This window comes from Schistocerca nitens, chromosome 2 (genome assembly GCF_023898315.1).
Source record: "Schistocerca nitens isolate TAMUIC-IGC-003100 chromosome 2, iqSchNite1.1, whole genome shotgun sequence".
NCBI lineage: Eukaryota > Metazoa > Arthropoda > Insecta > Orthoptera > Acrididae > Schistocerca > Schistocerca nitens.
The window spans coordinates 578,389,124-578,416,074 of record NC_064615.1 but is presented as its reverse complement, the minus strand read 5'-3'; the positions used below and the strand labels follow the sequence as shown (position 1 = coordinate 578,416,074).

At 39.3% G+C, this 26,951-nt stretch overlaps 1 protein-coding gene across 1 annotated transcript in view; it reads right to left on the bottom strand.

Moving 5' to 3' along the window:
- Positions 1–26,951, bottom strand: part of LOC126236628 (E3 SUMO-protein ligase RanBP2) — a 265,257-nt gene that overhangs the window by 68,601 nt on the left and 169,705 nt on the right. Inside the window, exons 19-23 of the mRNA XM_049946076.1 lie at positions 21,510–24,145; positions 21,212–21,393; positions 20,962–21,128; positions 20,676–20,883; positions 1,443–1,548 (exon numbers count right to left, since the gene is read on the bottom strand). Coding sequence (XP_049802033.1) covers positions 1,443–1,548; positions 20,676–20,883; positions 20,962–21,128; positions 21,212–21,393; positions 21,510–24,145 — 3,299 coding nt within the window. The remainder of the gene's footprint in view (positions 1–1,442; positions 1,549–20,675; positions 20,884–20,961; positions 21,129–21,211; positions 21,394–21,509; positions 24,146–26,951) is intronic.

The window sequence follows — 26,951 nt, the reverse complement described above, 5'->3', positions numbered from 1 at the left end:
CTGATGGTACGGTTCGACTGAGGCATAGGCTCTATGAAAACAGGGACCCAAGGTGACAACAATGAACTGTGCAAGCTGGTTATGGCTACATAATGGTGTGGAATTTGTTAGGTGAAATGGACTGGGTCCTCTAGTCCAACTGAACCAATCACTGACTGGAAATGCTTATGTTCGGCTACTTGGGGGCCATTTGCAGCCGTTAGATTAGATTAGATTAGATTTACTTTCATTCCAATTGATCCGTAGTGAGGAGGTCCTCCAGGATGTGGAACATGTCAGAAAAACAACAATACATGACAAATATTTACAACAAAAACAAATAAGCTAATGTACCATTCCACAGGTCCCAAGTGGAATGATCGTCATTTTTTAATGAACACTAAGAGTCATTTTACAAATACTAATGCACTGAATTTAAAATAAAAAAGTTTTTTATTTATTTATAAGGTAATACAACTACTGTAATACTTATTTACAATGAACACATTACTGCACTGAAATGGTGCAGAAGTTAGATTATACTAACACACACACACACACACACAAATTTTCAATGAACACATTACTGCACTGAAATTGTGCAGAAGTTATGTTGTACTTATATACAAATCAGTTGGTTTTACTAAGAAATTCATCAATGGAGTAGAAGGAGTTGGCCACCAATAAATCCTTTAGGCTTCTCTTAAACTGAATTTCATTGGTTGTTAAGCTTTTTATGGCTGCTGGCAAGTTATTGAAAATGTGTGTTCCTGAATAATGCACACCTTTTTGTACAAGACTAAGTGACTTTAAATCTTTGTGAAGATTATTCTTATTTCTAGTATTGATTCCATGAATTGAGCTGTTGGTTTGAAAAAGTGATATATTTTTAATGACAATGGACTTAACCTGTATGGATGACACTGCACAATGTCACGATTCCTTTGAAGAAAATTCTGAACAGTCTGAGTGAATGATTTGTGTGTGTGTGTGTGTGTGTGTGTGTGTGTGTGTGTGTGTGTGTACTGCTGACAAAGGCCTTAATGGCCGAAAGCTATGATTCAGTGAATCTTTTTATTGTGCGTATCGCGACTCAGCATCTCCGCTATATGGTGAGTAGCAACTTTCCTTCTCTCTCTCTCTCTCTCTCTCTCTCTCTCTCTCTCTCTGAGTGTCATTTTCATCAGTTATAAAAGTTCCATTAAAGAAGTTGAACATACATTACATGACTGCTACTCAATACGACAAGAATGTGAGCTAGTCTCCTCACAGCAATGTCAACAAACATATCTAAAAACACTTTCTGCATATTTAGAGAAATTTCTACTAAGAGGTGAGGGGGTGGGAAGTGGATTGCAGAATTACCTTTGGCAACTAAAAGCATTAGGCCTATTACCCGTTTATTATATGGGGGTGTTGTTAATAGTATCTTCATAAACAGCATAAGGCACACATGGAATTACCTGATCCATCACCTTTCGTCTGAAGAGACAATTGTTTGTCTGCCATTCCTGGACTCCTATTGCTTCCCTTTTCAGACGAAAATATTTTACCCTCAGCCACATCAGCCTGAAGAATAAATAGATGTAATCGCATTTATCAACATAATGGCAACACTTTACATGAAATGTGTATGAGGAAAGACAAAGCTCTTGCTAAGAATATTGATATATTAAAAGCAAATATCGTGGCTTGTTCAAGTTAACATGTTGGGTTAATTACGGCCCAGATTAAAATATTGCAAAAAAGGCATAATTTTTTGTACAGTTGTTGGCAGTGTTAAATTCCAATACGTTGTTGAAAATAATAACAATGATAATAATAATAATAATAATAATAATACACAGAACAGCCTTAAGCAAATTTCTTATTTTAATATTCACATAAGGTAAATGTGAAATGACAGACTGTTTTCAATAAGAAAAACTTTTCTGAAAGCATTATGTTAGTTTTCTTATTTTTTGTTGCTTTACTGATTACAGTTTGGACACACAGTTACATAAATATCAACAAAATCATAAATATGAAACAACAGTTGTCTAGATTGGCAATTATTTTTTAAAACATTAATATTTCCCAGCTTTTGTTCTTATTTAATGCAAATTGGACGCAAGTAGGGGAAGTTTTTTACATTACCCACACAATTTATGTTCGTTTTATAGCCACTGCTACCTAAACAAAACTCGCAATGTGCAGGTTTTCTCCTTGTTGCTGATTCTGACAGGCTTGGCACACATTCGGGGTTTTCAATGCTCCTGATTATTTACAGAGATTCTGTTGTTCTTAGGAAATGTGTCTCGCTACCAGCAACTTTACAAGTTCCTCCAAGAATATTCTCCTCCTAGTCAATTTTCTTGCATTCCAATTAGGGTCAAAAATCTCCACAAATTTTAGGAAGTCAGCGAAAAGAGTAAAATAGCTACTTCCCGACAGTCCAGCTAAGAAATATGCTGTAGTGAAGAAATTATTACAGTGGCAGGGCCTCCTGAAAGAAATTTAATCCCAAAGGCCTGTGATGAACAGCAAACAGTTGAAACTTTTACGAACAGAAAACAACACAAGCTGTCAAACTCCTGCTAGAAGGAATACAAAATCAGTTAAAAGACCCCAACTCTGAGAAGTGTACAATTTTGCAGATACATTACATAGTTATCTCCATGAAGAATGCTTAACAGTACTTTAGGGTGGGGGGGGAATGCTACTTGTTATGTGCTGCAACTAAAACAAATTGCTACTTGTTATGTGCTGCAACTAAAACAAATTGTTGGTTTCTGACATACTGCAGGACACATGTATGTTGATATTATGTTAGCTCTGATTATGTGGTGAATGCACAGAAAAATGACACTGAAAAAGAAATTGGAGACTATGTAGTCTGTAATGTGAAAAGCAAATCCTGCATGTTGAATTCACATACAAAACTGAAAAACGGTAGACCTAGACTTCAATCCAGGTTGCATGATGAAGTTTACTATGATTCAGAAGTTAAATAGAAACAATGGAATGAAGTTGATAAACAACCAGAACTTGACATTAATTGTGCTGTTGCTGATTCAGTGACAGAAATTGAAGAGGAAATTATTAGATATGAATTTCATTGTTTTATTAAAGACAACACCATCTGCTGAGTGAGATGACAAAGCAAAATGGATCAAGAAACTGGATGCTATAGATTGACTTTGCAGAAAATTCCACTTACTATGCAAGATGAAATTCAGAGTGCTCATTGGCTGCATGAGCAAGTGATAGTTTGTGTTGCAAGATAACTCCATTTTCTATTAAAAAATGTAAAACAACAAAAAAAATTTTTAAACCAAGTAACTGAGCATTCAAATTGCATAATTTGTGTATAGATTCAGTTTTGTAGAGTACCGAACTTTCTTTAAAGACAGAATTTGCACGAGTCCTGTGTGGAATGAAGAGCGCCACATTCAGAAATATCAAGTGTTTTTAATTCTTGTCTAGACAAGATTTCACATTTTAGGTTCAATTATTGCAGGCCTAAATGACTTCACTCTTCATGTATTTGTATTTAAAAATGCAAATTAGTAGTTTAAATGCATTCATAGAATTTCTGGGATCTGTACATTCAGATCTGGCATGAGGTACTTTTCATGCCCCCATATGAAACCGTCAATTTTCTGATTTAGATACAATTTTATAGAAGAAAATCTTTTATGAGTTACATTTAATTCTACAGAAGTAACTGTCTGAATGCATTATTTACCATTTAGAAGAAGAAATATTAAGTGTATTGAGTAATGAATCCCATAATAAAGAAGGTTAATTGTCTTGTATGGCATTCTGAATAGATCACTGGTAATACTGCAATAAGTTAATGTCAACTGAATGGTGTGAGGGGAAGATGTATTTTCACATAATTAGATTGTTCCTAAACTACAGAGTTGAAAGCCATTCACCATGTAATGTGTGTTTGAAACATTTTTCTGGACACATTCACAGTAATCATTTGTAGGGAAAAGCCGCTAGTTTCTAGCCAAAAAGGAACACTGGAGACAAATGACTTACCTTTATTACTTTGTCACATTTTCAGCAAGACTTACACTGCACCTGAACACAAGCTTGTACACTCGACAGCAAAAAAAGTGGGTCATGCCTGAATTCCAACGTGTAGGCTGCACCTGAATGTATGCAACCAACATAGCATATCTGTGTTGCACATCGTCGCAACACTCCACAGTACAGTCATTGTAAGATACACAATGGGTACCGCTAGAGACTACTGTAGAACACCGGTCTTTATGACAGCCCGTCCAGATGTAATGTAACACCACGATAGTATAGAAGAGATCAGACAGTCCTTAACATTTGTAAACTAAACTTAATTACAATAAGTGACATTTCAAACATTATGGGACAACTAATTTTGTCACATAAATCGTTCAGTAATCCTTAGGCACAATTAAATATTTGAGACAGTATATGGATTTATAAAGTTGTATGGAAATTGGAAACAAGTTCTTTGCTTTCTAAAAGGTTTACCCAACAAATGCTGAACGTCATTCAACATTGAGTTGTTTCGCATCAACTTTATGTAATACTAAGCAGTTAAAAGAAAACATGATTAACGGCGGTGAACACTCTACAGAAATCCCAACATTAACAGCGAACCACAAGTAATACCATTGTTTACATGACCCATCAACAGATACTTGTACACAAAGTTGTACTTTAAATGACATGACCAATGTCTTCGTTCTGGATCCAGATGCAAACCCAGAACGTAAAGCCAGCGTTAACCAAGCAAAGCTTTATGCCTTATTGAGACTCGATCACTAGGCAGAAAGAGACGTCAAATATTGACGTTTGCACCAGTATCAGTTATCAATTCTCAACTTGAATGTAAATGATGATAATGTTTGTACGAAACCAGGAACCCTAACATGACAATTACCTTCTTGGTGATTAACCTCGAAAGACGTTGTATATTGTTGCATTGTCAAGGAACAAAGTATGCACATGTTTAAAATTGAAATGCCATCACGTAATGCTGGTGACAAGGATGCGAACCCAGCACCTAATCTGATTGTTGAATAAGTACGCAAAATCAGAATGTAGATATCACAGTTTGTCACCAGTAGTGAGGTTGGAACCTTACATGATGACTGAAGTTTTATTGCCTGACCAGGATTCGAACCCAGCGCCTACCGCCATCGTTGTCGTCTAACCAGGAACAGACGAGAAATGTCTAATGTTGGTCCTCCATTAGCCAGATATGTGCATGTTTAACTAGAAATAAGGCGATGAAAACGTCGATGCTGACTGAGATTCGAACGCCGCACACATGGTTATGAAGACACGTTAATAATCAAATTCTTATTTAGTACTAGCTAGGAGTAGCATGTTTAGTTGTAAACCTTAAGGCATTTCTCATCCCTAGTAACGTGTTGCCCAATATCTGCGATATCATGGTGTTAATTTACAAGTGGATTGACTGCCGTAAAGAGCAATGTTCTCTAGTAGTCATGTATCATTGAGATGTAAATGAAGTGCCTCAGCAGAAAGTAATTTCCGTCGTGCAGCACATATTGTTTCAGAGACACTGAGTACATGTTATAGGTGCACAAAACGTGTATTATAAACTACATATATACTATTATTTGGAGAAGCTGCCGCCAAACCTGCATACTTTTACATTCCGCTTAGTTGTCGTGGTTGAATACACGTTTCCTTAAGGATACATCTAATGCAGAGCACTTACAAGAAAGAATAGTTCCCTGCGTCATGCTATTGCTAGCTTGGTGAAATATTTTGTGGTAGCTATGTTTAAAATGAATGTATGTCTGAACGTACTGTTCATCAAATATTTGAATGAACCGTCAACCGTAGGTGTGCCTGCACATGTTATAGCATAATAGCTGTAGCTGTGTTAGTTTATACTACAGACTTGGGTAGGTTAGGTGTAACTTTTGATCCTTCAAGGTGTGATCGTGGCCTTGCAGCCCGGGTCTGTACTAGCCGCGGCTCGCGAGCTAGGGGCCAGCCAGGCTGGCCGAGGTGAGACGGAAGTGAGCGAGCTGGCGGTGGCGTTGGTGGGCCAACAGCCCTGGACAAGCCAGCACGGCTGGGCCGCATGCCTCTGCCTCTGCCTCTGCCACTCCATTTGACGTAAATGTTTACCTCCTCTCCTGGCATCAGTATAAGAGCGGCAAGCAGAAATAAACATCAGGCAGTCTGCCGTAATGGCTCACTGGGAGAGGTCTATTCAAGAGAGTCGTCACTCTCATTGAAGAAGGAGGATGTTCCATCAGAGAAGCTGGCAGACGGTATGGCGTACCACATACCACTGCAATGAGATGGTGGAGGATCTGCCTCGAAAGAGGCACCAGCAACAGGGCTCCTGGCTCAGGCAGAAAGAGAGTGAGCTCACGGCAGGAAGACAGGGACCTAGTGTCTAGGAGCAGAGAAAATTCCTTTCTGAATGCAAAGCAATTGCGGCGGGAGACCAACTTCCCTGGCTCCAGTGACACGATTCGCCGAAGGCTGAGGGACACTGGACTGCATGCACGACGATCTGCCGTAAAACAAGAGCTCAACGAAGACAATGTTTTATACCAGCTAGTATTTGCGGAGCTCCATCTGCGGGCGTAGTGGAACAACGTCATTTTCACTGATGAGAACGGTGTTTTCCACGAGTAGTGGCGGTGCACGAATTGTTTACAGGCCGCAAGGGACTCGCCAACAACACGAATATGTAACCACGATGAGAAGAAGTGGCCGGATATCTGTTACCAGCTGGGGTTGGATTTCTGCGAGAGGGGCGCGAATTCTTCACAGGATAGAAGGAACTCTGGACAGCATGCAGTATGTTCACATATTGGAAAATGTGATGCTTCCGTCAGTGCGAATGCTGTACGCAGAAGGGCACGTCACCTTGCAAGAGGACCATTCTCCCATTCATAATTCTGCATTTGTTCAGCAGCGGCTCTCCACGATTGGCGTCAACGTCATGGACTGGCCGCCACGGGTGGCTGATATGAACCCCATGCAAAAAATGTGGGCTGTCACAAGAATATTAACAGAGAACTGGCCACGAAACCAACCAACTACTGCGGACGCTCTCTGGTACTGCGTCCTGGAAGCCTGGGAGAAAGTTGCTTCTTCAGGCTGTTACGTCCGACAGCTTATACATTCTATGCCAAGATGCATGATAGAAGTACAAAATAATGAACGATTCTGGACAAAATATTAGAGTCCTTAAAATGTTTTGTTATGTCTTCTTTTTCGTCATTTTTCCTCATTGGGAGCTAGTGGAAGATCACGTGGCAACAGAAAAGATACAATATGGGTTAGTTTTCCTTCGAGTTGCCTTTTTAATTCAAGTGGGTTTCTTTGGAATATACAGTTTGTTAAATATTCTATTTTGATTTCATTTATACCCTGTCTAGATACTTACAAACTAATCAGCATAAATGGATCCTGCCACAGTAGTTTTTGTTATTTCAGATACATCTCTCTCTTCCCCTCCATCCATGAATACATCCTCCGTCCTCCACACAATACACAAACAATTTCATGTTGTTGTTGTGCTCGTCAGTCCTGAGACTGGTTTGATGCACCTCTCCATGCTACTCTATCCTGTGCAAGCTTCTTCATCTCCCAGTACCTACTGCAACCTACATCCTTCTGAATCTGCTTGGTGTATTCATCTCTTGGTCTCCCTCTACGATTTTTACCCTCCACGCTGCCCTCCAATGCTAAATTTGTGATCCCTTGAGGCCTCAAAACATGTCCTACCAACCGATCCCTTCTTCTAGTCAAGTTGTGCCACAAACGTCTCTTCTTCCCAATCCTATTCAATACCTCCTCATTAGTTACGTGATCTACCCACCTCATCTTCAGCATTCTTCTGTAGCACCACATTTCAAAAGCTTCTATTCTCTTCTTGTCTAAACTATTTATCGTCCATGTTTCACTTCCATACATGGCTACACTCCATACAAATACTTTCAGAAACGACTTCCTGACATTTAGATCTATATTCGATGTTAACGAATTTCTCTTCAGAAACGCTTTCCTTGCCATTGCCAGTCTGCATTTTATATCCTCTCTACTTCGACCATCATCAGTTATTTTGCTCCCTAAATAGCAAAACTCCTTTACTACTTTAAGTGTCTCATTTCCTAATCAAATTCCCTCAGCATCACCCGACTTAATTCGACTACATTCCATTATCCTCGTTTTGCTCTTGTTGATGTTCATCTTATACCCTCCTTTCAAGACACTATCCATTCCGTTCAACTGCTCTTCCAAGTCCTTTGCTGTCTCTGACAGAATTACAATGTCATCGGCGAACCTCAGAGTTTTTATTTCTTCTCCATGGATTTTAATACCAACTCCGAATTTTTCTTTTGTTTCCTTCACTGCTTGCTCAATATACAGATTGAATAACATCGGGGAGAGGCTACAACCCTGTCTCACTCCCTTCCCAACCACTGCTTCCCTTTCATGCCCCTCAACGCTTGTAACTGCCATTTGGTCTCTATACAAATTGTAAACAGCCTTTCGCTCCCCGTATTTTACCCCTGCCACCTTCATAATTTGAAAGAGACTATTCCAGTCAACATTGTCAAAAGCTTTCAAAAGCTTTCCCTAAGTCTACAAATGCTAGAAACATAGGTTTGCGTTTCCTTAATCTAGCTTCTAAGGTAAGTCGTAGGGTCAGTATTGCCTCACGTGTTCCAATATTTCTACGGATTCCAAACTGATCTTCCCCTAGGTCGGCTTCTATTAGTTTTTCCATTAGTCTGTAAAGAATTCGCGTTAGTATTCTGCAGCTGTGACTTATTAAACTGATAGTTCGGTAATTTTCGCATCTGTCAACACCTGCTTTCTTTGGGATTGGAATTATTATATTCTTCTTGAAGTCTGAGAGTATTTCGCCCGTTTCATACATCTTGCTCACCAGATGGTAGAGTTTTGTCAGGACCGGCTCTCCCAAGGCCGTCAGTAGTTCTAATGGAATGTTGTCTACTCCCGGGGCCTTGTTTCGACTCAGGTCTTTCAGTGCTCTGTCAAACTGTTCACGCAGTATCATATCTCCCATCTCATCTTCATCTACATCCTCTTCCATTTCCATAATATTGTCCTCAAGTACATCGCCCTTGTATAGACCCTCTATATACTCCTTCCACCTTTCTGCTTTCCCTTCTTTGCTTACAACTGGGTTTCCATCTGAGCTCTTAATATTCATACAAGTGGCTCTCTTTTCTCCAAAGGTCTCTTTAATTTTAATGTAGGCGGTATCTATCTTACCCCTAGTGAGATAAGCCTCTACATCCTTACATTTATCCTCTAGCCATCCCTGCTTAGCCATTTTGCACTTCCTGTCAATCTCATTTTTGAGACGTTTGTATTCCTTTTTGCCTGCTTCATTTACTGCATTTTTATATTTTCTCCTTTCATCAATTACATTAAGTATTTCTTCTGTTACCCAAGGATTTCTACTAGCCCTCGTCTTTTTACCTACTTGATCCTCTGCTGCCTTCACTATTTCATCCCTCAAAGCTACCCATTCCTTTTCTACTGTATTTCTTTCCCCCATTCCTGCCAATTGTTCCCTTATGCTCTCCCTGAAACTCTGTACAACCTCTGGTTTTTTCAGTTTATCCAGGTCCCATCTTCTTAAATTCCCACCTTTTTGCAGTTTCTTCAGTTTTAATCTACAGTTCATAACCAATAGATTGTGGTCAGAGTCCACACCTGCCCCTGGAAAGGTCATACAATTTAAAACCTGGTTCCTAAATCTCTGTCTTACCATTATATACTCTATCTGAAATCTGTTAGTATCTCCAGGCTTCTTCCATGTATACAACCTCCTTTTATGATTCTTGAACAAGTGTTAGCTATGATTAAGTTGTGCTCTGTGCAAAATTCTACCAGGCGGCTTCCTCTTTCATTTCTTAGCCCCAATCCATATTCACCTACTACGTTTCCTTCTCTCCCTTTTCCTACTACTGAATTCCAGTCACCCATGACTATTAAATTTTCGGCTCCCTTCACTATCTGAATAATTTCTTTTATTTCGTCATACATTTCTTCAATTTCTTCGTCATCTGCAGAGATAGTTGGCATATAAACTTGTACTACTGTAGTAGGCGTGGGCTTCGTGTGTATCTTGGCCACAATAATGCGTTCACTATGCTGTTGGTAGTAGCTTACCCGCATTCCTATTTTTTTATTCATTATTAAACCTACTCCTGCATTACCCCTATTTGATTTTGTATTTATAACCCTGTATTCGCCTGACCAAAAGTCTTGTTCCTCCTGCCACCGAACTTCACTAATTCCCACTATATGTAACTTTAACCTATCCATTTCCCTTTTTAAATTATCTAACCTACCTGCTTGATTAAGGGATCTGACATTCCATGCTCCGATCCATAGAACGCCAGTGTTCTTTCTCCTGATAACGACGTCCTCCTGAGTAGTCCTCACCCGGAGATCCGAATGGGGGACTATTTTACCTCCAGAATATTTTACCCAAGAGGACGCCATCATCATTAACCATACAGTAAAGCTGCATGCCCTCGGGAAAAATGATGGCTGTAGTTTACCCTTGCTTTCAACCGTTCACAGTACCAGCACAGCGAGGCTGTTTTGGTTAGTGTTACAAGGCCAGATCAGTCAATCATCCCGACTGTTGCCCCTGCAACTACTGAAAAGGCTGCTGCCCCTCTTCAGGAACCATGCATTTGTCTGGCCTCTCTACAGATACCCCTCCGTTGTGGTTGCACCTACGGTACGGCTATCTGTATCACTGAGGCACGCAAGCCTCCCCACCAATGGCAAAGTCCATGGTTCATGGGGGGGAATTTCATATTATGTTTACTCATTGTTAATATCTTCTCTATTCTCTCTCTCTCTCTCTCTCTCTCTCTCTCTCTCTCTCTCTCTCTCTGACACTATCGCCGCAAGTGCCCTTCTATTCCATTCCCCCAGAACAAATCTAGCGGTTTCCATTGTCGCTGCATTTTCTCTTTTAATTGCTGCTGTCTTTACTCTCTATCATTCCTCTCAACACCTATGAAACCGTATTCTTTGATCTTCCCTTCCCTATAACCCATTCTTCGTTCTGAAAACAGTCCTTCCTCATCTTTCGGTCCCAAGATAAAACGATCTGTGGCACACATGTAAGTAAGCAATACTTTGCATGCATTTCACGCTTATATTTTGCATTTTTGCACTTCTATCCATTCCCAGATCCCGCCCTCCTTCCTGTTGCCTGTCCCTTGACATCTGCATCTACATCTAAATGAATACTCTGCAATTCATAATTATGTGCTTGGCAGTGGGTTCTGTGGTCTGGTGGATTAATCTTGTATTGATGTGTAAAACATGTAGGTTCAGATCTCATGTCAGGCGTAGATTTATAACACACACAAGTAACTCTTCTGCAGCCCTAGTAATGCCAAGTGCAGAACGCCATTAAGCTCCGTAGTTCAATATCCGCAGTGAAGGTAACATCCCTTCGCTGCCGACTGGGGCAGAGCGACATTCGTTTGAGCTGTGACAGATCGAGAAATCCCGGAAGGCAGAGACTGTCACCAGCATGCTGTCGTAAACTAGAAAACGTATTTCATTTGATGAACCAATGGCCATGTAAGTTCACAAGGCACTTACTTTATTTGGAACTGAGACGTTGAAAATTGTGGTGCTGGACTGGGATTAGAATTCGATTTCACTGTGTTCCCCAAGATTGCAAACTCTTCTAGGCCTCCTCGAAAGGCCCCTATCTGGTTTCGACCCCTGATCAGCACAAAATATTCATTATTTCATTTCAAGCCCTAGCATGAGCGCTCTGAACTGCTAGTGAAAAATAGTTGCATTTGCAACATCTCTTCTTGCGTTGTCAGCTGTAACGTGTTCGTTTCAACTCAGCCACATGATGAGCTTTTTATCACACCATTACAAGATCAAACGTTTCCTTACATATTTTCAAGTTCAAACATTCCTCTCCATTCTACTGACGAAAACGGATTTGGGTTTAACGTTGTGATCACCAACGATGGTGTGTTGTGTATTCAACTTCTAGCCAGCGGAGTATTTTCCATCACATCACTGAAAGAACAAACATGCCACTCCTAGCTAGAACTTGATAGTTAAAGTGTCTTATGACCACGTGTGCGGGGTTTGAATTCCATTCAGCACAGAACTTTTCGTCGCCTGATGTATAGCTAAACATGCGCACATCTCGCAACAATGATATTACTGGTGATTCGCTGTTAATGTTGAGATTTCCGTAGAGTGCTTGTTGCCGTTAATCGCATGTTTTACTGGTTTGTCCAATATCCAGTTTCCAGAGCCACTCGCCGTTTAGTGACTTTCAGCACGTGGATGGAAAACCTTTTCGAGAGCGAAAATTTTTTTTTTCAATTGCCGTACAGCTTTGTAACTCCATATATTGTCTCAAGTATTTAATTTTGACTAAGGATTACTGTACGATATATGTAAAATAATCCGTTTTCTCAGAACATTTTTGAATGTCACTTGTTGTAATTAATGTTAGTTTATGTGTGCTATGGGGTGTCTCATCGCGAAGAACGTGTTTTCTAATATGTTTTGTATGATGGTATTAGTTGACAGACTGACTGCCATAAAGACCTTTGGTCTCTAGTAGTCACGTGCAGTACCCATTGTGTGTAGTCAATCGACTGTACCCCACAGGGTTTTGGTGTTTAGAGGACCTGCAACACAACTATGTCATGTTGGTTGTATTCGGCAGTGACCCACTTTTTTTGCTGTCAAGTGTACATAAATTCTCATTTTCATCTATTCTGAACAAATTTCCAACTACTCATGAAAAATGAATCCCAGGTGTTTCAAATAAATGACCGGAAATTTAATTTTCAATTTTGATACAGTATTCACTGCCATTCAATAAAACACACTCCTATCAATATTTTTACACGTCTTTTTCTTGCACAGCAACAGTTATTGGGCAGCATCTACTCCCACCTTGGACATCCATTATTTCTAATCTGGGTAGCATACATGATTTTAGATTCATATAACATGTACACACTCCTTTACTCAAATCATGCAGTCATTGTACATACTTTTATTGTGCAATATGGCAACTAAACTATCATCCTGAGTGTCCTTATTAAACCTCTTTTCTCCCCTTTATGAAGCTAAGTGTACCCTTAATGTAAACCACCATTAATCTGCAGTTGTCTGGTTCTTGTCACTACCACCTCCCTACCAAATCCTTGCACACATCTTGCCACAATACAACAGCAATAAAAATTTACGGGTTGTAAAATAAAGCATTGGTTGTGCAAGTTTTTCATTCAGACATCTTTACAACAACAGTGGAAGATATGCTTCCTACTTCTATTCCAATTATTTTGAAACCAGCAACAGTTAACTGCCAGCAAAGGCTGAGGCACCAGTGAAGCAGCCATGTCACATACCAACTCTGCAGCAAACACTGCACAGCTTTTTGTCAGTGTGGCTATCAACCAGCTGTACATCAGTATGAATGGCCACCGCCAAACTGTTACCAAGAACAAAGCTGATCACCTGGTGGCACAACATGCAGTTGAGCATATTTTGCCACACAGATGAGAGTTCCCCTTGCAACACATACTTCACTAATGTAACCATCCTGGTTTCAATCTGCAGTAACCCACTGTCTCCATACTGTCCACCCCATGGTTTCCCCCGTCCTAATTCATGACCCCACATCACCATCACTGTGCAGCTCTGACAATCATGCGTCACATGCCTAGTCCATGTACCTGCCCACCCTCCCTGCCACATTCCAAACTGGCTGCCTCCCTCCAAGTAGGAAATCAACCAACCCAAATCCCTCACCCTGCTTGCCACCTCTCCCCCCCTCTACCCACCCCACCCCATCCCATCCAACACAATCCTCACCACACCCAATCCACCTGTCGAAACTTAATACAGGAACTGTCTATCCATACAGCACTATTCAGAGGCACAAGAGTGTGTGTGTGCGCACTTTTGTCACTGTAGCTCAAAAAAGGATTACTCCAAAAGCTATCAAGTTTTCTTTCTTTTTGTGTGTGCCAATCAAAGACTCAATGCACATGCTTTCCAGTGGCTTGTCTCCTTTAATCCAGAAGTGTTTTCTAACAGCTTCTGTAATTCAGTGCAACACAGTATAACAATCAAAGACTGCATCATGCTCTAGTCTTACAGTGTTCAGTAAGACCTCATCCACTACAGACAGTAGATGGCAAAGTCTCACTACCTTCAGCAGCAGAGCTTTGCAGCAACATGTTTCTTGCGGCACCACAATTTAAGTCCTACACACGCTAATGGACTCTTGTACAGCAGTGAAAAGATACATCACAGCAACAGTTTCATATACAGGTTGCCACCTGCTATGAAACTACATCTACATCTACTTGGATACAACGCAAATCACTTTTAAATGCCTGGCAGAGAGTTCATCGAACCACCTTAACAATTCTCCATTATTCCAATCTCATACAGCACGCGGAAGGAATGAAGACCTATATCTTTCCGTATGAGCTCTGATTTCCCTCATTTTATCGTGGTGATCATTCATCCGTATGTGGGTTGGTGTCAACAAAATTTTTTTGCAATCTGAGGAGAAAGTTGGCGATTGGAATTTCACCAAAAGATTCCGTCGCAACAAAAAATGCCTTTCTTTTAATGATTCCCGGAACAAATCCTGTATCATTTCAGTGACACTCTCTCCCATATTTCGCAATAATACAAAACATGCTGCCTTTCTTTGAACTTTTTTGATGTACTCCATCAGTCCTATCTGGTAAAGATCCCACTCCGCACAGCAGTATTCTAAAAGAGGACGAACAAGTGTAGTGTAGGCAGTCTCCTTAGTAGGTCTGTTACATTTTCTAAATGTCCTGCAAATAAAACGCAATCCTTTGGTTAGCCTTCCCCACAACATTTTCTATGTGCTCCTTCCAATTTAAATTGTGCGTAATCATAATACCTAGGTATTTAGTTGAATTTACAGCTTTTAGATTAAGCCGATTTATCATGTAACCGAAGTTTAACGAGCTCCTTTTAGCACCCATGTGGTTGACTTTACACTTTTCGTTATTTAGGGTCAACTGCCACTTTTCGCACCATTCCGATATTTCTTCTAAATCGTTTTGCAGTTTGTTTTGACCTTCTGATGAGTTTATTAGTCGATAAACGACAGAGTCATCTGAAACAACCGAAGACGGCTGCTCAGATTGTCTCCCAAATCATTTATATAGATAAGGAACAGCAAAGGGCCTATAACACAACCTTGGGGAACACCAGGAATCACTTCTGTTTTACGCGATGACTTTCCATCAATTATAACAAACTGTGATCTCTCTGACAGGAAATAACAAATCCAGTCACATAACTGAGACGATATTCCGTAAGCACGCAATTTCACTACGAGCCACTTGTGTGGTACAGTGTCAAAAGCCTTGCGGAAATCCAGAAATAAGGAATCGATCCGAAATCCCTTGTCAATAGCACTCAACACTTCATGTGAATAAAGAGCTAGTTTTGTTTAACAGGAACGATGTTTTCTAAACCCATGTTGATTGTGTGTCAATAGACCGTTTTCTTCGAGGTAATTCATAATGTTCGAACACAATATATGTCCTAAAAGCCTGCTGCATATCGACGTTAATGATATGGGCCTGTAATTTAGTGGATTATTCCTAGTATCTTTCTTGAATAATGGTGTGACCTGTGCAACTTTTCAGTCTTAGGGTACGGATCTTCCGTCGAGCGAACGGTTCTATAGGATTGTTAAATACGGAGCTAATGGATCAGCAACCTCCGAAAGCAACCTAATTGGTAAACAGTCTGGACCAGAAGACTTGCTTTTATTAAGTGATTTAAGTTGCTTCACTACTCCGAGTATATTTACTTCTACGTTATTCATGTTGGCAGCTAATCATCCCATTTACTAATCATTTACCTCCTATGGGAGGTAACTGAGATTAAGAAAATTTCTAGGCAACTGGAAAATTGCAGTTGAACTCCCAACTGGAATTTTTCTATTTCACTACATTATGATTCATACAGCACATGTGAAGCATTTGACCACTTGAGAATAAGTCAGATGCTTATTATTTGAGAATTATGCCAGCAGATGCATTCGAGATTGTTATTCAAGTAACATGCTTTCAAGCAGTTAAGAGAGAAATATAGGTATTCTGCAATAACCTGTAAGGGTAAATGGATTGCAGTACCACTTCAAGAAAGCAATGGACATGTAGGCAGACAATTCATCACAAAGCATCAAATTAATTATGAAATTAAGGCAGTTCATATTCATGCCAGAGACTGCAGACAGATACATTCACTCATTCACGTAGGGCAAGGTGAAACCTCAACATTCAAAGAAATGTCGCAGTAAAATGAAATCACATCAAACATGAATCATTAAGTTGCAAGCAACATTCCATGAAAACGAGCTGTCAAATGAGTTAGTGATAAGACTGTGTGTCTTGTGAATTCTGTTAACTGCAGCCTGCATCCAGATATGGAAATCCACAAGCAGGGACCCAGATGTATACTAGTATAAAGTGGGAGACAAACTAGTTCGTGCTGCAGGAGGTCTATGAGAGGGACAAGATGATCACAGGAATGAAGTTATTAGGGTACAAGGCAATTTGGAACCAATTTAAATAACTACTACTGGAAGCATTTACATTCATTGAATATCTGGTAATATGCTTACTGAACAATTTAAAGTGGAACCGTAACATCAAACTAATAGCAGGTAATGTAAATGTCATTAGGATTAATTAGATGAGCCCTCAGGAAGTGTACTCCATCCAACAAAGGAAACGAGCTAACAAAATCCTTGTTTGGCCAATATCTGAATATTGCTTATCATTCTGGAATCCATACCAGATACGACTGAAGAGGAAATAGAGAAGATCCAATGAAGAGCAGCAGTTTCGGGTTCGCTTAGTAAGCACGAATGGGTCTTGGAGATTATCACCCAATACAGTGGTAGATACTACAAGAGAGGCACTCTGCGTTACTGTGTAGTTTACTGTTAAAATTCTGAGAGTACATTCTTATAAGCACCAACCAATAAATTAGTCCATCCTACATGTCTCTCACACAAAAGCCATGAAGATAAGAGAGATTTGAGCTCACATGCAGGCTTACCAATGATCTTCCTTCCCACTGACCTTTCGTAACTAAGGCCGTGTCCTACGTGAGTGACAGAAGCAAGCGACAGCGCGCGACAGCTTCAAGCGACAAAACACAGCCTCTGGTGTAGTTACTGAAGTGTACTATGTGAGCGACATTTGTGTCGCTCCTGTCTCCCACTGCAACTGGCGATGTTTGAATTCAAACGTGTTTGAATCTTGTCGCTGCAGCACACGCGACACAGACCGACAGCTGTGAATTTCTTAACATCCGATTTTAAGAAAACTATTTGGTGAAAAAATTTGATTCTTCCGCAACCTATAGCTTGATATCCTTAAATGATAAAGGTCAGAATTTATTTTCGTTATTCATCACAGCTACTGTGCTGCACGAAATTGAGTACACGGCTACACGAATTTTTAAGAATTTGCAGAGGTAAAAAATCACATTGTGTAGACTTTCCATATGGTTCATTTAAGGCCATACACTATTGCGTATGAAATGTAACCAATATATCTAAATTATATTTAAAGTTGAGACCGGAATGATATCTCTCTTCATTCTCGAGATATTGGTTGTTATACCCGCGGACGGGTCGCTCGCGGCGCGTCCGAACCTTTCCTGCGCTTCGGGAATCAAGTGGTTGTAAAAATCGTCATATCACATAAAAGGTTCAAGATATTCAAACGACTAATTTTGGGAAAGACAGCACGCAGAAAGGACTATTTCATCATATGATTAACACTCGATACGTTCTTGTAAACTTGTGAGCAGAGCGAAAACAAGACTCCCTATAACTTACTCTGCGAGGTTTTGTCCAAATTTTCATATCCAAACAAAGGGAGAAAAACAGGTAAAAGAGGTATCAAAGTGACCAGCATGAGGTCTAGTTTGGCATGAAAATATTTAACTGCTTGAAAGTAAACTGGGTAATGAACGAAAACTATAATAAGCTGAGGAAAAACTGAAATATTTCACGAAAAGCTGCTGTAAGTGAAGTGTCAAAAATGTCATCTGTTCAAGACCTAGCTATTTTGCCCATAAAAAGATACATTGGTACGGTATTTAGATGTCAAAAAGGCTTCCTTCGAATCAAGTATGCTAGGAAGGCAAACAAGAAGTCAATAATATCATGCTTTCTGAATAAAACTTGAAATTAAAAAATGGAAGACTAAAATATTTTATGAAATGATTTGTGTAAAAGAAATAAGTAGATCAGAGAAACGTTCTACGTGCCTTTGAATGATGCTCGAAATCATGAACAGAAAATGAGGTGCATCAAACGTTTCCCTGATATTTTTTGTTTCATACTTTTAGACAAATCATTACAGAAAACACTTGACTTTCTTCTCAAAAATTTTGTAAGCTTTACTTGGCCTTAACACTGCCTGCTGAGGTATTACGTTCGCAACATCAATTATCTGTAAAATTTCATGGTTCATTGTAATTTATTAGGAATTAAATGTGTGTGATATACTGGGATAGGTATGAAGATCAAGTTCTTTGGCAAGACCTTATATGTTTAAGGTCTTGCCGAAGAACTTAGCGATGCAGTGTAGACAGTATACATAACATTTAGTATACAAAATTGTAACTGAGTCAGTAAAAATAAAAGAATAGGCGGGAATTGGATCAAGGACATTTTTTCCACACGTATTTATGAACTGCATACGCTACCCCCACACTACAAGTAACTATTACTCATTGATATCAATCTCAGTCATGTAATAGTCATTCCTCCTCATTTATTGGCTGCTAAAAGTTCTTGATCATGTAAAAAAGTATTTGCATTTAATTTATTGATGAGATAGTCGAATGCTCCTCTGCTCATTCACGTGTATTCGAAGAACTTGTCTGGTGATTTTCGTAATTGGTAATACTATTTCTCAATCGAGATTCCTCCCTTTGTAAGTTTCATGCACAGTATTCCTTTTCGCTTTATTTTCTGAAGTAAACCTAATTCTGCAGCTTTACTCTTCTGCTACAGTATTCTACAGGTTAAGGACACCGTTTTATAACAACAGCTGGTTGGCTCTAAGCAGCCATCTTGTAGTGCAACATGGTCGTTCGCACCCAGGACACCCAAGATTTTCTCCCGGTGTTGCTGCTTGTCGCTGGAGTCTCGCGTATCCAGAAGTCGCTCGCTGTTGCTCTCTTCTGTCACTAACATAGGACACGGCCTAACATGTCGGGGGTAAGTGACAGTGGTACACAACCATCATGAGATGGCTTCTGGAGAATTGTTGTGATTATAGATATAAAGCAACTTCCTGCACAAACAACCTGAAGGTAAGGTGTGTAGTGATACAATACTACACCACTGAAGTTGGAGTGAAAACACATTTGCAGAAGCAATGAGGAAGCAACATTTGGTAAAATGTTGACACCTGTACAGCCAACTTGCACCAATGAAAGACTAAACTGTGAAACATGGTTTCACTTTATTCTGGGAACTGGCAAAAGAGCAGCACACTTGAGGTTGGTAAACAAGCAGAATTTATGGTGTTATGTAACAGATGTTTAAAGGAAGAGGTACTAAAAATATTATCTCATGCAAAGGGAACCCTCATGGCGTTACCCTTTGCTAACATTGCCAAAGGCCATCTAGAGGAATCCTCCGTAACCACCAGAATGCCATACACCTCACCTGGTTCAGACTAATTGATGACATCTTTGTGATATGGACCAAGGATGAGGATACGATTCACATTCCTCCAGAACCTCAGCACCTTTTCCTCCTTCACTTCACCTGGACTTCCTCTTTCCTTGATGTAGATGTCTATCTCTATTTTGGCTACAAAGTTACCTCTGTCCACATCGAACTTACCAACCACCAATGGTTCGGCAGCTGCCACCCATTCCACACCAAGAATCCCTTCCTTACTGCCTAGCCTGTGGTCCTTTAACTACAGTGACAAGAAATCTCTCTCAAAACATCAAAGGGTCTAACTGAGGCATTGGTAGATGAAAATAACCCTCCCCACCTTGTCCAAAAACCTATCTCCTGTGCCTTGTCTTCCTAGTTACCTACAAGCCCCCACGTATGTACTGACCAGACGCAAAGGAGCACAGAGTCTGTTCAGAATATGTATTTATTGTTAGCTTTTTGTCTGTCAAAGCAGAAAATGAAATTATTTCAACTTTTCATATTGTACTTAATGGCTGATCTTTTCTTCCTGGGCGCGACCGCTACGGTCGTGGGTTCGAATCCTGCCTCGGGCATGGATGTGTGTGATGTCCTTAGGTTAGTTAGGTTTAAGTAGTTCTATGTTCTAGGGGACTTATGACCTCAGCAGTTGAGTCCCATAGTGCTCAGAGCCATATTCTTCCTGAGCATAATTTATCAACTTTTTTACATTGTTACAAGCAACATGAAAGTTGTTATATTACTTTAACTCCTTCATTCACATGATAGTTCATTGCTGATGCTGTAAAACAATTATATGTCCCAACAAAAATAATGCTACTTAAAATATTTACCTTCCTGATTATACAGAGGTAGTGATGACTGTTATTACACCTATCATACCAACTTGTGTGACAGCATGGATATTTACCTGGGACTGGTCTATTGCTTTTTTGAATTCTGCTGCTATATCTGGTGTTTTAAAACGAATTGCAAACCGTTCATTCTCTATGTGACCATCTGAAAAATCTGGTGCACTCCACAACCAACTTTTTGCATCCTTTTCAATGAAGTTTATCTCAGGGGTCAGAAAATGATTCAAACAAACTTTAAGCACTTGATCACGACGCATCAGCAACCTGAAAAATATGTTTTTATGAACAATTTTTTACTCTTATCACACTTCACATGATTAACAAGAACAAAAATATCTTTACCTTATCTTTTTTGTGACTCTGTGTCTCAGAATTTTAATGTCACCCAGACCTCGTTCTTTCCACTCACCAGAAACAAATCTATATAACTTTGCATGCTGGCTATATAGGAGGTCTTCCTCCTCTTCCCCTGTATGCACTGGTACTTTGTCTGGAAGTGGTATCACAGGCTGCAAATATTGAACACAAAATGGAAATGTTATAAATGAAGTTACAGATTGGGTGAGGGGAAAAAACAGAGAGAATAAAAAACCTGAAAGTAAATGTTATCTCCATCTTCTTCGTCTTCTTCTTCTTCACTTCCACTTTCTTCTTCTCCAACAGAAACAGAGTGTTTAGTGCCTGGTGATTTGGGCGATTTTACGGGAGATTTTGGTCTGACACCACTGAATGAAAATTCAAATTTTCCTGGGCTGCCAAATGTGAAGCTATGTTCTAAAAATCACAAACACAGTCCACATTAATGCAAATCTATTATGCGGTACATTAAAGATATCATAATATACAGTTTGAAAATTAAAATGCAATAATATATATGATGCATTTATTACCTGGACGAACTTGCACCAGTTTATTTTCTTTTATGGGTGTCTTGTCTGCTCCAAATGTCACAGCAGCTCCTGTAGGTTTAGTAGCAGGCAATGAGTTTCCAAATATAAAGGTTGGTGTGTTCTTAGTTTCAGGCAACTGCTTGACCTGTGGTGTGTCAACAGAGCTTGTTGGGACTTGGAAGCCAAATGAGAGACTTTGTTTTGGTAGTGTGTCACGTTCCACAGCCAAGTCGTATTTCAATGATGTTCCAACAGGATCTAATGTGTTCTGTGACTCGGTTGAACTCCCAAAAGAGAATGATGCTGCACCATCTTTGTTTTGTGTGTTAAGCTTGGGAAATCCAAATGAGAAAACACAGGAAGATGCATTAGTAGTTGTACTCATACCAGTAGTAGTTGTAGTTGTGACAGATGTCATAACGTCACATGTAGGCAAAAAGCGAGACAAATTGAAACCTGATGAACTTTCAGTGTTTGAACTTGGAATTCCAAATTTAAATGCAGTCTTATCTTCTGCTGTGCTTTCATTAATGGGTTTTCCATCACTTCCAAGCCTAAGTTTATCACAAGCAACACATCTGTTATTTCTCTCTTCATTGGTAAGATAACACTCACTGCATGTCCAAGAACCAGGCTTTGGTTTGAAAGCTTCTGAAAGAGGAATGGTATTTTGTGAAATTAGTTTTGAGACCTGGTCAGAAGTGGTGCTGCTTGTAGACACTGCAGTAGTAGGTATCCTCGCTGCTTCACAGGCAACACAAGTGCGGCATGTTCCCTCATTTCTTGTATAACAAGATTTGCACTCCCATGAACCTGCTTTTGGTTTGAATTCAGATAATGACTTCGGAGATGAATCCTCAGCAGATGTTTTTTGTATTTTGTTGCTGTTGCATGAATGACAAGATGATGAATCTGATGGGTTGTTCTTGTGACAAGAAGGACACTCCCAAAGATTTGATGCAGTATTAGTGCCCTCTCCTGTTCTTAATTTTTCTTTCAACTGTTTCTCATCATTACCCTCTGCAGATAGTTCCTCTTTAATGCTACCATCTAAAGGTATTCTGTCGTTCATCATCTTTGCTTGAGTATCTTCCACTGCCTTCTTAAACTTTTCTGCTAAATCTGTTGTCTTAAATTTTATTGCTAACAATTCTCGGCGCATTTCTCCTTCAGAATAATCTTGAGCTGCCCAGTACCAAGCTCTGTCTGAAGTCGACAGTGGCTTAAACTTCATAGCTGTAGTAATGGCATGATTACAGCAGACTTTCAAAACTTGCTCACGCCGCATCAGCAAGCGTACCCTGCCCGATTTTGGATCGTGCAAGAGCTTCATTTTCCCTATGCCTCTTTCTTTCCACTCCTTATTTTCTCCATCAAATCTTAAAAGCTTGCATCTTTCCTCAAAGATAATTTCCTCATCTTCTTCTCCTGTTCTCACTTCAACTAATTCTGGCAAAGGAATCACAGGTTTGAACTCAGCAGTTGGAACAAAATCTTCAGGTGGCCGCTCTGACAGACTGTCTGGTGAACTTTGAGTAATTTGAGGTTTGGACTTCTGAGATGTCTGAGTACTTCCAAACACAACACTACCTGCACCTTCAAATCCTTTGAAATTTGAATCTGCTGCAAATGCAGGTTTTCCTGCAGGTGATTTAGCTGCAAGATCTGCAAATGTTAATGAATTAGATGAAAACATCAGTGGTTCATTTCCAGCTTTTTCAGTTTCCACTGCAGTCATATTTCTCTGAGAACCAAACTGTGTGACTTCTTGTGATGTTCCTATTTGGTGAGACTGTGTTGGATAATTAGAAACTTCAGGTTTTGAAACAGCTATTCTTGAACTTTCTGAAACTGTGGTACCTGGCTTCGAAGCCTGGCTCTGAGTCGCCACTGTAACGCATGTTGAAGTATCTGGTGTGGAAGTTGTCTTAAATGGGTCCATGACCACTGGCACTGGCTTTGAAACTTCAGGGAACGATACAGGTTTTGACGGCATTGCAAAACTGAAGGTAGCAAACGGACTCACTTTTGAAGCATCATCCTGTGTAACCTTTGTTTTTGAGGAATCATTATCAACAGTTTTGCCTTCAGGTGTTGTATTATCCTTGAAAGTCGGAGTACTTGCAAATGTAAAACCACCCACAGTAATTTTGTTGCTTGTAACACATACTGATACAGGAGCTGTAGATGAAGGTGTTACAGATGTTTGACTAGAAATTTCTTTTTTGAGAACTGAGGAGGAACTGTCCTGTGATGAAGCAACTGAGTCAACAGTTTTGGTTGAACTAGCACTTCTTGATGACACTGTAGATTCATCTTCTATTGATGTTTGTGCCAATCTAATAATGCTCTTTGCTTTCTCAAATGCATCCTTAAAATTTGTTGCTTCTTCTGGAGTTTTAAAACGAACACACAATTTCTCTAACTTCACCTGTTCATCAGCAAAGTCATTTGCAACCCATATCCAAGCGATGTCTTTCATTGGGACTAGTTCTGTATCAGCAGTTATGAAATGGTTAGCACAGACTTTCAGGACTTGTTCTCTACGCATAAGTATTCTTATTTTCCCCGTCTTTTGATTATGCAGTAGTTTTATATTTCCAATTCCTCGTTCTTTCCACTCCTTTTCAACAAACCTGGAGAAAAAAAAAAAAAAAAAAAAAAAAAAAAAAAAAAAAAAAAAAAAAAATGTGTGAGAGTGGCTGCAAATGCTTTCCAGAAACCATATTACATTGAAAATCTGTCATTTTGTGTGTGTGTGTGTGTGTGTGTGTGTGTGTGTGTGTGTGTGCGCGCGTTATTTACAGGCGAAATACAGGGGTAGTATTTAATACTACATATCTGCAGAAAAAGTTACATATTTCTTAAGTCTAACTGTGTATGGTCCTAACTTAAAAACTCAATGAGAAATAGTAGCAATACGGTATATAAATGCAATGGAACTTTAACACACGTAAAAACTACAATTAATGTTTCGATAATTTTGAAGTCCTACAGTATGCAATTTTATGTGATCATGGAAAAACCTTTCACATTAGCATCCCTCATAATTACAGCTAATTTAAAATGGAACTGATGTTTCATTTGTTTCCAGCAAAAGTCACTCACACTCCCATCTGTTTCAAAAGATCTCACACTTACTTCGTGATTGTTTTATTAATTTGTAAACAGAATTTTTAAAAATGTTTATTCACTTGGAAAAATCACAATTGTAGTGTATTCCTGGTTTCAACTATCACAGCAACCACCTCCTGATTACTGCTGTATGTTGAAGTACATGCTGTGTCAAAATATTCTGAAACCACTTGTATTTAAACTATAAATAATTGGTTACTATAGTGCCATAGCAACACTGTGATCTGAAAATGGGTGTCACAACATCCCAAGAAAGTAATACACAATTGTAAATATGTCATCAAAGGGAGGGAAGGCAGCTGACTTTTCTGGTACCAATATGTCAACATGAACCTTCTTTAAGGGCAAACACTTCTGGATCACTGGGGTTGGCTTTAGTCACACTATATCTCCTGAAAAATCTGCAGAGACTTCTGATAACCTGCCATTCCACTGTGTTGCAATGTTTTGAACGATATGATGACTTTGGGTGGTGGGGGGAGCAGACTTCAAAGTGGAAGAGAGACTTCAAGTACCATTAACAGCACATTATCTCTCAAAGTGAGTTTCTTCTGACTGAAGACAAGGAATGCTCCAATTTTACAATAATTGTGTCTATGGCCATGTCTTCAAAATCATAACTGTCAGTATAATTTAGAAATACAAAAGAGAATGTACAGTTCTGTTTAGGCCTTTACTACGACAAAAATGAAGGACAGAAAGAGCTGAATGAGGACCGATAGATATATCCTTTACCAAATATGGTCATTTGACAATCAGTAAATTCACCTGTGCAGTGCTGCAAAATATTAGCTACTATTTTGCAGCACTGCACTGAAACTGTAGCACCACAATTAATCTAAAAGCTGAGAACAGTTCAAAACTGCGTCCACAGGATACTGTTGCAATGTGTGAGGAGGCACTGTCAATGTTAAAAATTAGTGGTAGCACCGTTTTGTAACAGATGGGCTGTAAAATGCATGCGGGCTGGGGGAACTGTTCCGACATGATGTACAAATCAAAAGGGGACTATATACAATTAATAATTATAATACTGAACTGTTAGGATGCAGAAAAAACTTTCAAATTCAAATTAGAAAGGAAGAACTATTTTCTGTGGAATTTGAGAATTTATCAGATGGATAATCTAGACAATTTAAGACACACTTATAACTACAAAAATCTTACATTTTGTTGCAACACACCAAAAGAATGAATATTAATTTGGCATTACAAGTCTTTTGGATAGGATATTCACACAATAGAGCATCAATTTTAGTTGCATAGATGCACAAAACTGATTGGTACTGAAATCTGTGCAAACTGCCATGCTTCCCAGAACACTCTTGCTTACCGACACCCAATAACAGATTGAGTAAAAATAGTTCTTAGATAACACGAAAGCAAAAGCATGCTCTCAGTCCCACTGCAGATTGTAAGATGCATTCACTTTATGTCTTCTGTTCAACTTTGGACATTCACTTGACAGTTTCTGGAGCACTGGGAAGGCCTACATTTTTCATGTGTGTGTTTCGTCAAGAATGGATTTCTCATACCAGGTGCACAGCTATCCATTGTTGGTGAGACTCAAGCATTATTTGATGACAAAAGACAACTACAATCAGTCTGTTTACAACGTGAATAGGTATTTAGCAGTACTTTGAATGTTTCTGACCACATGAACTAGCAAACTTAATAATGCACACTTAGTGCTACTTCTAGAAGTCCATCTAGAGTACCATTTTAACAAAACTATTAAAGCAGATGACTGAGTAACTCACACATTAACACCTAAAATTACAATAGTTTCTTACTTGAATTTTTAAATAAACTCTTTGAAATGGAAATTTGTGGCAGACACCACACATTTCATGGTTTGTTTGTGTGGAGCCAGCTGTTACAGCATCAGCTCTCTTACAATTTAAGAATAATCTCTGACATATATCTAATATTCTATTATTTTTGTCCACCTGCTGCCGTAAAACACTTATTAAATGACAAACATAATAAAACTGAAGTACAATTTATAAACTGTCAGAACCTACATTATGTACTTTAATTTTCAGGATGAATCACAGTAACATTTTGTATCGTACAAGAAATTAGTTACTGAAACATGTGTATGAATAATTTGTTTCCAAAAACCAACCACTATTGCCAATTTTCTCATCAACATTATTTTGCCCAGAGAGATGCATCATCAGTTTCAAAAAAAAAAAAAAAAAAATACAATTTGGTAGAAACATCTTATCAGGACTGCAAGAACTGAGAGGCAACGAACCCCTGTGTTCAGCTAACTATGGCATGTATATTGCTCCTCTGTGAGTC